The sequence below is a fragment of the Pieris rapae genome, chromosome 17 (genome assembly GCF_905147795.1).
Source record: "Pieris rapae chromosome 17, ilPieRapa1.1, whole genome shotgun sequence".
NCBI lineage: Eukaryota > Metazoa > Arthropoda > Insecta > Lepidoptera > Pieridae > Pieris > Pieris rapae.
This window is the reverse complement of record NC_059525.1, coordinates 4,783,954-4,801,937: the sequence shown is the minus strand read 5'-3', so window position 1 is coordinate 4,801,937 and position 17,984 is coordinate 4,783,954. Positions and strand designations below refer to the sequence as shown.

The 17,984-nt window shown below is 31.9% G+C and overlaps 1 protein-coding gene across 3 annotated transcripts; it reads right to left on the bottom strand.

Moving 5' to 3' along the window:
- Positions 1-1,490: 1,490 nt before the first annotated feature.
- Positions 1,491-16,687, bottom strand: LOC111003806 (anosmin-1). Of its 3 annotated transcripts, none has more exons than XM_022274504.2 (10): positions 16,562-16,687; positions 15,502-15,678; positions 11,558-11,744; positions 10,038-10,236; positions 6,185-6,369; positions 5,129-5,271; positions 4,057-4,198; positions 3,616-3,763; positions 2,716-2,791; positions 1,491-1,855 (listed from the first exon to the last, which is right to left on the bottom strand). In XM_022274504.2, the coding sequence occupies exons 2-10, from the start codon at positions 15,652-15,654 to the stop codon at positions 1,688-1,690; spliced, it is 1,401 nt and encodes a 466-aa protein (XP_022130196.1). In that variant the 5' UTR covers positions 15,655-15,678; positions 16,562-16,687; the 3' UTR covers positions 1,491-1,687. The 3 variants fall into 3 exon arrangements, with proteins under 3 accessions (XP_022130196.1, XP_022130197.1, XP_022130198.1); XM_022274505.2 differs by having other exon boundaries at positions 16,509-16,680; XM_022274506.2 differs by having other exon boundaries at positions 16,574-16,679.
- Positions 16,688-17,984: the final 1,297 nt, after the last annotated feature.

The window sequence follows — 17,984 nt, the reverse complement described above, 5'->3', positions numbered from 1 at the left end:
CAGGCGGCTTTTAATTTAATTAGCAGTAGTCAGACAAATGTTAATGTAGTCTGCACATCACGTCCAACAACTCTGATAGGAGTTTGCGTGAGCACATTTTCATCTCTTACAAAAATTATTGTACGATGATATTGACTGTATTTAATTGATATGAACCGGTCGTACTAACAATTTAAGGAAGGAGGACCCATATACAGCATTGGCTGTCAACAGTCTGAAACGAACGAACGTTTGATATCCAGCGACACAATCTACGGCTACAATCACTACGATGACGTCATACCCTAACGTGTTAACAAAGCTATTCCGGCCGCTATAGATTTATTCTTCTTTCTACCTTCAGGTCGGCTAGTCACTGGTTGGATTGGTCAAGGATTCTCTTTAGGTCGAAAAACATACCTTCTTAACTCCACAGATACGTAGCAATATTATCGTTAAATAAGCATTAGACTACATCGTTTTATTTGAATATATATTTTATTAGAGAATAATAATTGATGCCAAATACACTGCCAAAATAACATACATAGTCCCAATCTTTTTTGTCACCTTAGCATTTCTATAATACGTCTCTTCCCCCTAATATAAAAATTATGTACTTATGTTACACACAAAATAATTAGTTTATTTTTTTCTGATATAAAAAAATTGAATTGTTAACATAAATGACAGGTTTAAGAAAGAAATTACTAGTAAAATTATTAACGAAACATATTAAGGAAAATTTTCAAAACATATCTAATGTAAAACTGAAATTAAAATTTCAAATAACTTTTTTGTTTTGTTTTTGCTCCCCTTAGCAATCAAATGGCCCCCTTGTGTGTCGTGGGCCCCACATTAGGAAACACTGGCTTAGATACTTATGGACACAGGTTCTTTTTTTTCTTTTCTCTACGACTAATCTGTTCTTGGTACCTATCGTCTAATAAGTCTTGTCTCTAACTAATGAAAAAAGCTGTTCCCAGGCAGAACTTGTCCTGCATGATATTGCAAGCGATTAGGATGAGTAGCAAAGTGTGAAAGTACCGACTGCAGCGCCATCTGTTGGGCTGATGTGTAAATATAAACCATCCAGGGCACCATACAAACCTCCAAGTACAGTGACACACGTTTAGTAGAATTACATATAAAGATATGCTTGCATATCTTATTAGATATTTGTTGTTAGTTGCATTGTGTAATTATAACGAATTATTATCATTTATCTCGTACATATTTTGCTTCACAAAAACATTAAGTGTTTGTTAAGTAGGTCAAGCTTAAAAAGAGGACATGCGCATAATGATACCTGTTCAGAATATAGACAAGGCACGGAAATATTTAATGACTTTTTCACCTTGCTGTATATATAGAAAGATCATTTTAATGTGGTAATTCATAAGCCAAATAATAATTTTGTTACAAATAAATATAATATAATTAGCCTCTAATCACATTATAACATATCGTAAGTTATTGGATAGAAAAAAAGGCGTGTTGATTTTTGTAGTGTTTTATTTAAATGATAAATAAATTATAAAAATGTCGAATTTAATACTAAAGAGTCTCCTGTATAACTAACAGGTTATTATGTAGATTTAGAATTCATTGAATTAAAAAAAATCTACGCAAATAACACGGTGCTTCGAAGTGTAGGTACTTAACACAGTAACGATACATTGTAGTAATTAAACTAAATTATTTAGTTTCATCTAGTTTTACAATGAATGGTTGCATTAATTTTTCGTTGAAAATATTCACAACTCGGTACTGTAAGAATATATTCTGAATCCGGTGTAAGCGTGTCTCCCGAAGCGTTGACATTGACTTTGTAGCTGCAGTGGTAATCCAATTCGTACAACTCGAACGATGTTTGCTGAAAACAACCAAGAATTCTGTCTTTTATCAACATAACTTTTACACATTTTAAGAAAACACTTTTTTAACGGTTTCCTACAGCTGTGATACTTTTTTTGACATTCAACACCTTTTGTATTCAGTCACCGTGACCACGAACGCTGTAAAGCACGCGAAACGTCGGTTAAATTTAAAATTATGTTTAAATAATTATAAGTTTACAATAATACATAACTTCAATCCGTTAAATGTGAAACTGTGTAAACTTCAATTCTAAATGTAAGATTTAATAACTAGTCTTGTTATTCATAATTATTACTTGTCTACGGCATCCCTTACATAATTTATAAGTGTGTCATAATGAATAAAACCAATGAATAAACAAAGGTAGAAAATAAGAACATGTATTTATGTAAATAAATAAATAAATAAAATATAAGATGACATTTGCATGCCTATTTATATGTGGCGGATTTTTGTTATTTATGTTACTAATTGTAAGACTATTCTAGCAAATAAACGATTTGATTGTTTTGATTTGAAGGTGTTTTCTTTGAATAAGAATTCATTTTTCTTCAGGTTTATCAACGACCCCTAGCGTCTATCTTTGGGTTGGGAAGAGGGGAATTAGTAAAAAAACGCTGTTTGAGTAAGGTCAGCATTGCCTAGAAAAAGCCAATGATCTGATGTGTGTGTGGGACCATAGTGTAACAACCCTAGCCCATCTAATTCATCCAAGTCTGTGCCTAATGGCTACCCTACCAACCGAAACGCTACTGTTTAGTTGGGAATCGATCCCAGGATATCCAGTCATATATTTAAAGGCATAACCATTTGCACATCAACTTAAATACTATTTTACTGTATAGTCGGTCTTACCTCAGTGATTGCTGAAAGATTTTTAACTTCCTTTATTGGATGGTGGCACTTGAAAGTCCTCCAATGTACATAAAATCTGAAAACGTTGATACAGTTTAAATCTATCAAAATAGTGTAAGTTCGCTTACCGGCTGAATTGGTTTAATCTAGTTTTGAAATATACAGAAGAGGCATTGGGAAGGATTTAAATATTATATATATATATATACATTTTTTTTATTATGTCAATTATAAATAACGAAACGTGCCAGAACACTAGTTCCATTTATTATGTAAGTACCGAATCACAACTTTTAACTTTATTAAAATACAATAATATATACGTGCAAACTTCACTCAATTTCAATGTCTAAATTTAGTAATGAAGTAATTTTAAGCCCTTGTTCAGAACGGGCAGGAGGTTCACCTGCATTGAGTGTCCATGGGCGGCAGTTCATTGGGTACAGCCGCCCACGGACACTTAATGCCAGAGGGCTAGCGAATTATTTGCTGCGTGCCTTTAAAGAATTGGTCCACTGTTTACTTAAAGGATCCTAAGTCTAAAATCTGTCTTAAATAACGCTCGGTTGTAAAACGACCGACTTTCGTGGAATTTCGGAATATTCTCCGTCGTCCGATGATGAAACTCAGCTGCATTAATCCGAACAACTCCTCGATACGTTCTCCATTTAAATCGGTAGAAGATACAAAGAGACCCCACATCTTTACGCAAAGCCAAGGGATAAGCCGCTTCGAAAATGTCTGGTCGAAATCTTAATGTGTTCTTTATTCTAGAAAAACTACAACTATATTAAAGAACCCACTAAGAAAAACATTGTGGATAGCGTGATCTCAACTTAGATAATATTAAAAACTATGTTGTACTGCAAAAAAATCTATATATAATACAGTATAAACTACCTTTTCGGTTGTTTATCCTTTGCTGCGCCTACGGGTTGCCATGAAATTCTTGCTTTTACTCTATGGTCTTCCCACAGGAACCTGTTTAATCTCACACCTGTAATTTTCTTATTGTCTTTTCGTTTCTGTAGTGATTCCGGTGGTCTTTCTAGAATGAGAAAAATCTTTCACTATTTAATTATTTTTACTACTATTAGTTAGATTATAGATTATACAACGCTGTTGAAGCAGGAACTGATTGGAATCGTAAAATGGCAGTCGAATGACGAAAATTTAGATTTATAAAAATATTCCTTTACTATAAATAATTATATGTATAAATATAAAAATATGACTGATTTACATATATGAACACTTAACTGTATGTACTTTTAATCTATAAACCTTAAATAACCGTTGTTAACCCATATTTTAGCTTGCAGGTACATAAATTGGACTTACCGTCTGCGCCACTAGTTGTGTTGTAGAAGATAACAGCCTTTTCACTGCGGAGCTTTCCCAATCCAAATAAGCTTATTGTTTGAACTTGAAAAAAGTACAACGAGTTGGGCTGCAGATCATTTATTTCTACGTAATTTTGTTCCTGTAAATAAGTAATAAAAAGTTGATTATCTACTTAAGAAATACAGGAGACTAACACCACTAATTTCAGGAATATTCTTTCATTATTATTATTACTCTTAATCCGTGAAACTTAGGGATTTCTTCGTCCGCTGCAATTTCTGTAGGAGCTTGAATAAGTTCTTCTTGATACTTGAATAAGTGTAATTGGTTACTATTTATTTATTGTGAGGTTACGATTCAAATATTTCAAGTACCTGACTACTACTTTATTGCAAGTTGTTCTCTTCCGTTCTACGCCCTTGATTTGAGAACTGGCAGTAAATGTAAAATTAGATTAATTTTCTTTCACATTCATAAGTGTACATTATGTTACCTATATGAATAAATGATTTTTGACTTTGAGTTTTGATTGCTGGGAAGAACTCGTAAGGTCGAGTTATGTGAATAATGTAATTATTTCATTTAAATATAACCGCGTAGGCCAGAAATATAGCAGAAAAATAAAAGAAAGTGCTTACTTTTGGTATCTTGTTATTGCTTGATTAACACTACTTGAACAATGAAACGGTATTGTAACTTTTCACAGAATGTACACTTAAACCGCTAATTACCTTACTTTGACGAGTGAAAGAGCCCTTAACTAATTTGAAAATATGTTCACAGTAAGATGTTAATATTTCGCAATATGCATGTGAAAAACTGCATGTTATTTTAAAGGCCCTGTAAAATCATATTTCTGTATAAAATATTGAATTGTGTTAAAATTATTATAGAATAACAAAGAAGAAGAAAACTTCAATAATATATAAAAATTGTGATTTGTAGTGGTACCAGAACATCTAATAAGAAATACAACATTATAACTTTATTTAACATTACCTCATAGTAAATGATCATTGTTATGTACTTAACTCATACACAATAATCTATCCAAATACTCATACATTACCTTTGGTACAGTCTGATGATTAACAAGCACTGAATCCAGTTCGCCACCCAAACCGCGCACCCGTCGACTCCAGAACACTTTATATTTCATCACCGGTAAATCTGAACGAGGTTCCTTCCATTCCAACTTTACCGTAACTGTGCCTAAAATAACATTTAGTTTATGAAAAAATCACCATTTCGTCGTTTGACCTAAATGCCGTACTCATGAAGCGAAAAAATGGAATTCCTTGGGAACATCAAGTAATGCGAGCAAGCAATATATTTACCATCGTCAGCTTTTAATGTAGTAATAAAATTTAGGAATTAAAAAAAAATATTGCGCAGGAAAAACAGTTATAATAATAATAATAATTTATTGCAAAAATATAGTACAAAAATGTGTAAAGTGGTATAATAATTGTAAGTTCTCATATTCTGCCACATAATGGCGCGCAAATTTGTCCTTAAAGGAATTTTACATTTTACATTATTAGTTATATATGAATTGGTCAATTCTCATTTACGTTTTATTATTATATGCTTCGTTACTATAATATACATAAGTTATTTGGCAACGGGCGGCCTTATCGCTGACAAGCGATTTTATCCAGGCAACCCTAATATGGAACAATAAAAAAATAAACACCTACAGAGGGTAAAGTACAAGAAGTGCATAATTAATTAACAAAAAAAACTCATAACATGTAACTTAAATTAAACAAAATTAAATCTAAAAAAATATATAACATACAAAAAAATATAAACTGACATGTAAAAGCTCTGCCAAAGGTTAATTGACTCACAATTAAAATATATAAGTAGAAGCTAGTTACGAGGCAGAAGAAAAATTATCAAAAAGAATATTTTTAAATCCTGCCTAGTTTGGGATTCTAAAGGGGTCCTTCACCAGGCAAAACACTGACTGGTATGACCGAAGGCACTTATGACTAAGGTTGAGAAGTTATGTATATACGTTTGGCTTCAAGTTTATTAGCGTGTTTCAGGATATTACGTCGTCGCAATGATGTATATATAGGTGTCGCCACAAAATCAGTATAAATTCAAGCACACTTACCATTTTGGGATCGAACGGGTCGTACTTTTAATTTTTTCGGTGGGGGAGGGGGTCTTGGTCCCTTTCGTGGGGTAAAGGACGCGCTTGGCTCTGAGAATCCTCTGGTTCCAGAAGCACTGACTGCAGCCACTCGAAACCGGTACCAACGACCCGGTTTCAATAGATTTTTTAATGACACTTTCGTTCTGTGGATAAAATACTCCTTGTATTTTGTTGAAATTCGATTGTAAAGAAACACCAGCAATCCTACCCAACGAATTGTGGTTACCGAGCCCTAATTCATATTGAGTTGTTTTATCACATATATAATATGTAGGTATGTTCTTATTTCTTATGAGTAACGGATTTTTTTTAATTTCGTTTAATAATTTCACAGCATCACTGTTCATTCCTTGGAAAACCCACTCAAAATATTTTTGATAGCCTAAACTTTGAGTGTCTTAAGATAAGATAAAAATTCTGTAACTTCTGTAAATCTTTGTTTGCTAAGTATGATTAAGTAGTTTTTAGAAACAGCTATTATAAGTATGTAAGTGACATTTGTCTTCAATTACTCTACTGCCTTATTGTTTTACGCAAGAATTAGGTTTCCCTAACGTGAGGAACGCTAGAGCTTTTAATATTTTGTTTTAAAAAACATCAGCTTTTTTTACTACTTCTAGAAAACTTATTTTTTTCCACCAAGTATTTTAGATTTGCGATTAAAGATGTTAAAGTACAGGTTTACTCATTATTTGCATAATATTGCTAAAGCGAGCGAATAAATGCCCGTACCCGGTGTTACAAAATAAAGAAGTTATTTAATAATAAATACATCCTAGTTAATAATAACGTATACTATTAAAATTATATTAAACTAAATTAATAATAATCTTTTGACTTATGATTGGGAAAAGATTAATGATAAAAAAGTTATGGCCTACCTTTGTCCGCGCAGGTAAAAGTTACCGAGAAACAAATTTATCTTCAAAACGTTTGATTGACAGTCAAATGATCGAAATAGGCATGATGTGCCGATACGTCTTACCAGGAATTACCAGGAATTTATAGACAGAATAATTTAATTGATCGTGACCACATCGACTTTGTATTATGCAATTGCGTTTAACGTACAAATGTTTTCACGCAACGCGGAAAGTAGAAATCAATTAAAGTGATTATAAATTAATTGTGTTCATACACTTAGCTCTTTCTTTAAATAAAATCGAATGTTAGTAAAGATATAGTAATGATAGAGCAGTGTTGTCCTAGTGGGTTCAGAGTGCGATTACCATCTGTGTAGTCGTAGGTTCGAGTCGATGGCATGTATCAGGAAAAGGAGGAGGAGGAGGAGGCTGATTACTTACTTGCCTATGAGATTGATAAATGATTATGAAACAGATGAGAAATCTGAGGCCCAGACCTAAATAGGTTGTAGTGCCAATGATTTATTTTATTTTTTAACAGTGTCCTTAATTAATATTATATTTGCACATTTACACATTTCACTGCTTAGATTTTTGCTTGGCTTTTATATATTTAATTTCAATATTATATAAATTTCTTGTCTTATATACAAATAAAAATATTCAGTTTATTTTTTTTGTTCCTGTTTAGTTTTTTTCTTCTATATGTATTATATATTTTTGCCCTTCTTGTGTAATTTTTTTTCCTTCATCACATTGGTTGCCTGGAAGAGATCGCTCGAAAGCGATAAGGCCGCTACTTGTCATCCTTTTCATTTAATTCTTCAATTTTTATATTGTAATGTAACAAAGTGTTAATATATAAATATAAACGTGAATAGTATCTATAAATGCGTCTTAAGTTGATGTTAATCTTGGTAAACAAAAGAGATCGAAAAAACTTATATTCCGGGTTCACCGATTCATGTCTATGCCGGAACCATGCAGTCTGATACTTTACGAGTGTTATTTATGTCCTTACAAGCCTTGTATATAAAAAGTTACCGATAAATCAGTGCTATTAATAAGTCGATTGCAAAAAATGAGCCTCATAAGATGAATTAAATCTGTTTTTATATTAGATCTAGTGCGCGTGATTTTTTACACCTCTCTATATATAATATAACGTTATCAGTCTGTAAAAAGGATACTTGATAACAATAAACATAAAAATCGTTTTTTGTTGAAATAGTTACTTATTGGTAATGATTCTTTATGAATCAAGTGTGTTATTTACTATACAAATTTTGCAACATATATATGTGTGTGACTATTAATTATCTTAGGTATCAGATTATTTGATCATGTATTGAAATATGTATAATGCACTCGATCATGCGAAGCTGATACAATGGTTGCATAATAAGTCAACAGCGATGTATAATAATTTTATCATATAAGAGGCTAATATTTATATCCCACATAAGGTCTCTTAAAATCGTGATTGGTGTAACTCCATAATAAATAAATAAATCTAATTCCACTGTGTATAAAAGTACTCTTATGACTGTTTTGAACACTGAGATATACATTGCAATTAAATGGATTTAGTTTATATGACGAACGGTATGATTTAAATTTCAGTATAAGAATTAAACGTCTCTTATGAAACTGGATTTAATGACGTCCACATTTGTCTTCAAGTAACAAAATTATCTTCACAAACTAGTTAAAAAAACAGTGATGCTACCTTTTTCGGCCTAGGCCTCAGATTTCTGAATCTGTTTAATGATCATTTGTCAATCTAATAGCCAAGTAGGTGATCAACCTCCTCTTCCTGACACAGGCCAGTTCTAATGCAAGCCGGTTCCCTCACGATCTTTTTAACCAACGTTCGAGCGAATTTTAAATGCGCACATACATAGAAAGTACATTGATGCACACAAAAACAATATCGTAATAGAAATCGAGAATCTCAGGGACATAGTAACTCTATATTCCGTTTTAGCGCTGGGTAATGCCCCCTTAAGTGATGTGTATTTATTTACCCAACATTGTTGCGTGTACATAGTTTGTTATATGCGCTTGAATACGCTCATTGATTTTCATACGGATAAAAAATATGAAATCATCTTAGTAGTGTGTATATAAAGATAAGATTAGACCTGACTATATATATATATATATATATGACGCTGGCTCATTAAGGAAAATATGCTATTTATTTTGTGTTCCTTCTCTTACATCAATCGATCTCCAAAATATCTACTTTTCAATCTTATAGCCAAACAGATACCATCCACTCTTGCATGTTCAGTAGTCAAGATATATTAAACCTTTTATTTTTTTATAGTTGCCAAAGTCAGTACTGCTTGTTACCGAGAAAGTGGCAAAGATTTGAGACTTTTCTCTGCTTGACGGTACAGTCAAGTTCTAGACAAATTTTACAATTCGACGTTCGAGTTCTTTAAGTTTCCGCTAATATCGCAACCACGAGATCGCTGAGAAGAGTATTTGAAGTCGGAATCGATATGATTATCGCGATAAGTGAGAGTTTCTAGTTTGTCCATGACGCCAATAGCCTTAGCAGTGATTTCAACGGCTGATCACGTAATGCAATTCCAACTTCACAAATAATGTCTTTCTAGTTTGTAATCATGTTAACCCCTTATCTGTAAAGCTAAATCAGTCCAATCTCTATATTTCAAATATGTAGTACTCTTTCGTCCTTTCCTGCCAAATCGGATTTTCGCTGTCGTGTCAAGAGACAGATTACTTTTATTGAAATAAATTAGTTTTATTTATATTTTATTTTGTCATAATTTCACAACTATGGGTTAGATCAAAACAACACTGAGCCCTTATTAGATTCCTTCTTTCCGGAACATTATGAAATAAAATCGGGGTATTTAATATTTTTAAGATTGTAGAATCTATCTATGAGATAACATTAATAATTATGTACGTACTTATTAGTTCTCGCAATCAAGTTCCAGTCACCCAGTCTCGCTTCTTCATACTTCGGCCCTAAGTGATGCTGTTCTTCTAGAAGGTAGAGAACTCTACCCGGGACCGCTCTAGCAGAGTCACCAACACCGTCTGACCATTTCACTAGTATCGAGCGGCGTCTTTCTTTCGCTTCTTCCATTGTTGGGAGAGCAGGAAGACCTAAAAATATCAACTTAAAATAAAACCTGATCAATTATGTATATATTTTTAAGTCAACGGGAATGGACAATAATCTGTTATTATATTATATAATATATATTATTGTATACTATACCTTTAGTATGGCAATCAAGGTTTATAATAATATACCAAAACTTCCTACTAGAATTTTTAAAAATCGACTTAGTGTTTTGGAAAGTATAAATTATTCTATAAATGATTATACGTATATACGTGAAACATTATAATGAGTATAATGTAGATGATGTAGGGATAAAATGATATAAGACTTGACTAACATGGTATCACTCATAATGTATGTAAATTGTAACTTCTATCTAAAGTGTCTTTTATAGACAAATTTCTATGTATGGCAGAATATTCCAACTTTAGATTGTACCACCATGACATTTTTGTACCATATTCTTGCTAATAAATTATTATTAAATGTTATAATATTTAAACAAGATATGTGTTATTTATCTCTCCTTTACCTCGAATATAGAGGTAGTTCCCACGATTTCTTGAAAGGCGAAACTCCAATAAAAAGCCTGTGATACAATGTAGTTATTTCAATCGCTCTCATTGATGTTTATATTGCTTAATGGCAAAACATACAAATGCCAATTTCGTAATAACAATTGAAAAACTTTTATTGAACCTAATTTCTAAATCACGTGTACCAATGAAAGTATATTTCTCGTTATAATACAATATAAGTACTTGCTCGACAAGAACGGTCCGACTATAAAACGTGGGCTAAAGGTAGTATTTGTTAAAATGGATATTACATCGTAACCATGGCAACAGACACTATAATAACTTCAATAAGTGTTTGACAAAAGTCCTCAATAAATCAGAATGTTCTATACCCAAATGGCGACCCCATTGGATGTTATTAATGTAAACACAAAAAAGCAATAATCTAATGTTCTCTCGCATTGCCTGTAGTTTAAGTGTAAACAATTTAATAAAGTTTTGTAATCTAGGCGGAGATAAATGTGAAGATGCAAATGTATCTGCACATTTCTACCTACGTCATGCACATTTACAGCTACAAACAGATATACCCGAGACGGACGAAGACAAACCGAACTTCATTGAATTAAGTATTAATTACTAGCCCAAAAAAAAAATTATGTTAATAATACATCCCGTTGCTGCACAGCTCAAGTAAGAACACACGTGACGTCACGAATCACAAACCAACCACCAATGTAGTGTAATGTGTAATAGCGAATACACTTGTATAATTAATAAAATATGTATTAAGAAATTTTACATAATACAACTGATGTAAAAGTTTGTATTTACATTTTACCTGGTATTGTATGCAAGTCAACCGGTTCATTACAAGATGAGCTGCAGCCCAACTTGCAGCATCGCTGGGTACCATCACATTGCGAATCCTGGTTGCATGCCTCCACACATGCAGCCTGCCATCTGGGACTGTCTGATTTGGGGCAAGTACCGGGTTTTTGTTCTCGTGCCCGGCATTCTGATCGACACTAAAGATTAAATAATATAATTGAGAGTTAAGAAATCACATCGTAGATTTTGTATTTCAATTAAACGTCATGTCAAGAACTGCGCCCGTACTCTGGAAACTTATAGACGCAGCGATATAAAACATACAATAATAATAATTAACCCTTGTATTTCTTAAATCATTATGATACGAATTCTTCATTCTAGTTCTTAGAATCCCATGATAGTGCATAGGCCTCCGCCAGCCTCTTTCATATTTCCCTTGATTGAGTTTGTCGCCGCCGCAAACATACCATACAGTTACATACAGTTTAGTGACAAAAGGGAGTTTAAAAATATTTCAATTTAATCCTTTAAATACTTTTAAAGAAAATTAATAATTTTGTAATTCACAATCATGATTTATAAAGATAATATTGTAATTATAGTTCCAGGCAAAATCGCAAGATATTGCTTTGTGAGAAGGATCGTGCAGCTACACAGGAAATAAATATTTTTTTTATTTGTTTAGCAATATGTACAATAGGATTCAGATTCAGGCCTCCCTAGTAAGTCAGAGACCTGTGACAGGGAAAAAAATTAAATTAAAAAAGAAAACGAGGATACTGTAAAAATAATAAATCTTAATATATATATTTCTTGTGTGCGTGTGTATGTGACTGAACTCCTCCTAAACGACCAGTCGTTTAGTCATTTAGTTTAGCCATTTAGTTTAGCCATTTAGTCTAAATCGGTCCAGACCGATTTAGACTAAATTTTTTGTGTGTGTTCAAGGGGATCTGGGAATGGTTTAGATTCACAATTTTGTCCGCTGGATTTTTTAATTAATTTTCAATTTATTAGTTGTTGTTGATTTTGGAATGTTTTACATTGGATCCGACAGACGGCGCTACCATCGCAGTGTCAAATTTTAAATAATATTCGAATTTTAATTTTAGTCTGTCCCGAAATTTAAGAAAAGTTTTGTTATCATTGTGTTATATCGTGTGTGACCATGTGCTGGATCGTTAGATATTGTCATAACATTTGTATAATAATTTTCATCAAAATGGCTTATTAAAAATTTAAATTTTGAAATTAAAGACGTGTAGACAGGACAACGTCTGTCCGATCCGCTAGTATAATATACAAATCAAAACAAAACTTAATTCAAACTTTAAGTGTAACTAGCATAATATGTATGTATATTGTGACTATCATAAATCTGTTTAAGGGCTATAATTAAAGAACTTTACTAACCATCCTTTAGAAATTACAGACGTTTGTTTATGGATCTGCTAATTGGAAAGAAAATTCCAATTATTTCTAAACGTTAACGTAATAATTAGAAGGTAATTATGTACATGAACGAGGCATAATGGATCCTTTGATGTGAAGTGACTCATGAAACTGTGCGTTTAACATTCTATGGCTAATAATAAATATCACTAGCTTCTACACGGGACTATCTCTGGTGAAAGTTTCTTATTTTTTTTACACTTCAGCACTATTTGTGACATCAACCGATATTGATGGAAAATGTGATTTACCAAATAACTATATCAAAGTTCTCTTTCATCGATTTTTTGTTTTTTCGGCTAAAACTGCTTTAAGATACGCTCATTTGTGAAACGACGTAAGTCGAGGGGTAGTATTTGGTATACTGCAATGACGTCGATGATGAAACAGCTGTAGGTATTAATCCGTACAACTCCTCTGAATACTGTTTTATGTATAAAGGGTCAGAATGTCCGGATAAGTTCCAAATAAGCTATTTATTACTTATTAGCAGACTCGGCCAAGCGTTGCTGTGGCTAAGGTTTTTGTTATATGTAGTAAACTATTCAAGGGAAACGGTAGGAGAACTTATGTGGAACGTTGGTACTTTTAATACAGCGCCATCTGTTAGAATTGTATCAAATAATAAACAAATAATTAACAAAAAATAATTAAAAACAAATTTTCGACTATAATTAAAGATCTAAGCTATCCTATCTCTTAAGTTGGACCAGATAGTTCACGGTGTGCCAATTTAATTTAAAATCGGTTAAGAAGTTAGGAGTCCATCGCGGACAAACAACAACAGGCGATTTGTATATATTACTTATTGATAGGATAAACGCTATTGCTGCGTTTCACGACTTTTATCTTCCGAATAATTTATGTGTTGCATAGCTATTTGGTACTTTATCCATACATTGTGAAACAGACCCTTAATATCATTGACTGTTGGACATTTAAGAAGTATTCATTAGAGATCGCTGTCGCTTTTAGAGATTAATCCTGTTACGCAAACAAAAGCTACTTTTTGACGTCAAAGTAGCATTTACCCACTTGCTAATTATTATCAGTTACGTACGTCATAGCATTAATTTTCGCTTTGAAACTAATTGAATGGTTAAAGTGTAAAAGTAAATACATTTAAGGGATGCGTAAATGTTATTTTATTTATTGAAATAGTTTAAGTAGATGCAAAATAGGTATTAGTTTAAATATGTACTTTATTTCTTATAAAAGTAACTTACATCAGAACTTATTGTAACGTAAATGAATCAATAAAGCTTTTTTTTTATATTGACGATTATTTAAATGAGTGTAATCTTTGGGATTGATTTGCTCCAGTCAATTTATGGCCGCTCTGCCTTACAAAAAATTTGTATGACTCAAAACTTGGCGCTTAAAAAGAGTGGCGGAGAGTTTCTTGACAATTCTTCTTGCCCGCTTTACGCCCTTGACTAATATATAATTTTGATTTATGAAAATTAAATTTAGAATTTATTTAACAATTTTGTTGTTGATGTTCATAAGTGTTCTTGGTGATCTATGTGAATAAAGTTATTCTTGAGTTAATTAACTAGGTACAATAAAAACTAGGTAAAATGCTAACTAGTTACTAAAACTTTTATAAAAAAAACACTAGAAGCTCCTGCTATAGCTTTTAAAATGTTCTTGGCTTGGTTGTCACTATGAATCAGAACGACGAATGACGTAAAAGGAGTGTCAGAGTAAATTTTACTTTTAGTTTGTTTTTGTATTTTAAGCTGCGGATATCGCATATATTATGTACGAAGTTTTATATTGGCACGCATAATGCAATTCAGTAGTAAGCTTTACAAGCTTTAATTCCTTTTAGGAACCTTAAAATATAAATAAATCAGTGGCACTACAACCCTTTTAGTTCTGGGGCTCAGATTTCTGTATCTGTTTCATCATTTTTTTAATCAATCAAGCGACAACTTTCTGGGTCTAAGGAAAGCCGATGTTTACCCTCATTGTTCGAGTGAATGTAAAATGTGTGCATAAGATGAAAGTCCATTGGATCACAGCTAATGATCCTTCGACCTCAGATGAGAGTCGCACGCTTATGCGCACTAGCCCAACACTGTAATTTATATCGTTCTAATTATTTAATTTAACTTGAAATACTTCAATAAGTTATCAGCCCGTTCTTGATCAAACTTATTACGTTTTAACGGTCACAAGAAATAAAAAGGACAATGTCTATTGTAGAACTTTTAATAGGTTGCTTCAACCTTATGTGATTTTTCTAGCTAAGGGATTAATTATTTTATAGCAAATTGTTATTTAGAAATGTTTCTTCATAGTCATGCGGTCAGAAAGCGGTAATATAAATAACGGTATTTCATTTTTTAATATACAAGTTGTATTTAATTACAAGATTAGAACTTTTCAATAGATTTAGGTTTTCAATCTTTCTAGCGAATGGATTTATTTTGTTATAGCAAGCACATTCATATATAGGGCTGTTTCTGCATGGTCATGTCTCTTCATGCTTACCTTTGTCTTCGTCTCCTTGCTTGCATCAATACATATTAAGTCACATCTTGTCTTGGATAACGGATCCGTTTGCAGTCTAGAATATCGCCCGCCTTTTCCTAGCGCGACCGGTACCAAACTAATCGCGATACATATCAAAATAATCGATTTCATTCTGAATATATAATCAATTTATAACTGAAAAAAATGTAGATTTAATTAAATGTCATAAAGACAGAATAATGGCTAATAAAATCGGAGATAAAATCTGATTTGATTCCGAATATTTCGGTGAAGATATTTTTGACACATGATTGTTAATTAATGCATTTAATTGCGAAAATTAATTTTAAGGAACTCTATACTGAATTTTTTACATAACAATTTAGTTTCTAAACAAGTGTTCAGTGATCTCTTAATCATTTCTTGATAGGAAAATGAATTTTGTTTTATATAATATAATTTAAAATATTATTAAGTGAAAGACTAAATAAACATATTATATCGGGATTTTCCCCATAGTTATTTCTTTGCCTAAATAGTTTAAAAAAACATAGCTATTATCGTAAATTTTAGTTACTCGTCAAAACGGAAACTATTTTAAAAGTACATTCTTTAATATATATAGTAATTTTAAAGCCCTTTTTCTACTTTTTTTTTAAGACCCTGGATGTCTAATTTCATTAAATTTATTAAATTATTTACACTCTAAATCTACATTCAATTATTATAATTATTTCAAAAATAATAATTTAAAATATATAAGCAGAAAACTAAAATTAAATTAAAAAGTTTTATCCCTGTGGTACCTGTAATGCTGGCAACATATATATCTAATTTATATAACAAATTAGTTATAATCAGGGCGTTCTAATTTGTTCTATGGTATACTTATTAAAAAAAAATTTAACTCATAACCAACTCAGAGTAAGACCGCCTATTTTTTTATTATTTATTAAATTTAAAGACTTAATCACTATTCAATTTGATATTCGATAATTTCGTCATACAGATTGTATAAATCTAACCTAACATATATTACAGTTGTTTAACAGTCGAACGCATTACACAAAACATTCACCTCATAACATACACTCATCAATTAAAAATATCAATGAAAGCTCGCATATCGAGTGTCATCGACCCGAGTCGCGAAGGACAATGCGTTTGCACCGTTTGAAATGCGCGGCAACACTGAGTTGCGCGTACGCATGCCAGGCGCAGCTCATTAATACTCATCACGGTACTTTCCTGTCTGCGTCGATGACGGAAGGTTGCTTTTACTCGAACTGTTTCCTAATTAAAAAAATTCCTTCCTGTTCATATGGAATAGATTCTTTTCCCTATGTCGCGTTAGCTAAGGGATAATCTCCTACCATATGCTATGATTAAATAAATTGTCGTGTTCAAATAACTGCTAAGAGTACGTTTTTTTAGGGCTTAACCCATGAACTAAACAATTTTTTTCTTTCTGTTCAATATTTTATGCAGATTTTCTGATTGAAGTAATACAACATCACAACTTACGACATTGTTCTAATTGGTAACCAAGATTTGAAAATATTCATTGATTCTAATATATAAAAAATAAAAAAAATAGATACACATTTAATTGAATCTAAACTAAAATATTCTCTCTTTAAAGAGAGCACTTGACACGATTCTCAATAAAGAAAATCCCGAGGCCACGAAGCATCGAACAAAATAAAAGTTAGTATACAAATTCTTGATTTCAGATTTCACATAAATCTGCAGTATCAATAAACACCATCGATGTTAAACACACACAGACAGGCTAATTAAGCTCTTGAAGGGCATCCGGAGTAATCAAACGGTCGTTGATTCGAAGTTCACCGTCGACTATAAATCTTCACCTTTTTTTCTCACGAACAGAGAAAAGCTCGCGATATGTTTTGTTCTGATTCGGTGAAATCTGGTCCAATTAATATGCCATATGGCTGCCGATATAACAATGCGTTCATATTTTTTACAATTAAGTCGTGGTTTGTGCTTAACATTTGTTGTCGTGTTTTAAATTTCGTTTTATTAACTAATTTAAATTATTTCTCGGAAACTTCAAAAGTAAATTATGAAACGAGATTTCTTTTAATGTTGAGTAGAAAATTTAGTTCAGACAGTCCTTCCGGGTATTTCAGTTCATACAAAACTTAGGATATTTAGGAGTTAAAACCCAGTTTACAAATGATATAATGTATTTTAAAAATTGTGCATGCTGTGAGCTTGTTAAACAAGTTTATGAGATCATTATAATTTATCCGGATTAATGTAATTCTTTATTAAGTAATTTAGCTTATAAAAAGGTCAGACTAATCTAAAAGGAGAATGCGTATTTATCTTTAAATTTCTGTAATTGGCAAAACGAATTTTAAGATAAATATTTCATATAATGGCTGGTGATTTTTTTAGAGATGTTGGTAGGACTAAGGATCAAATATTACAATACATACTTTTAAATACACAATACTTTTCTATACAAAATTGAC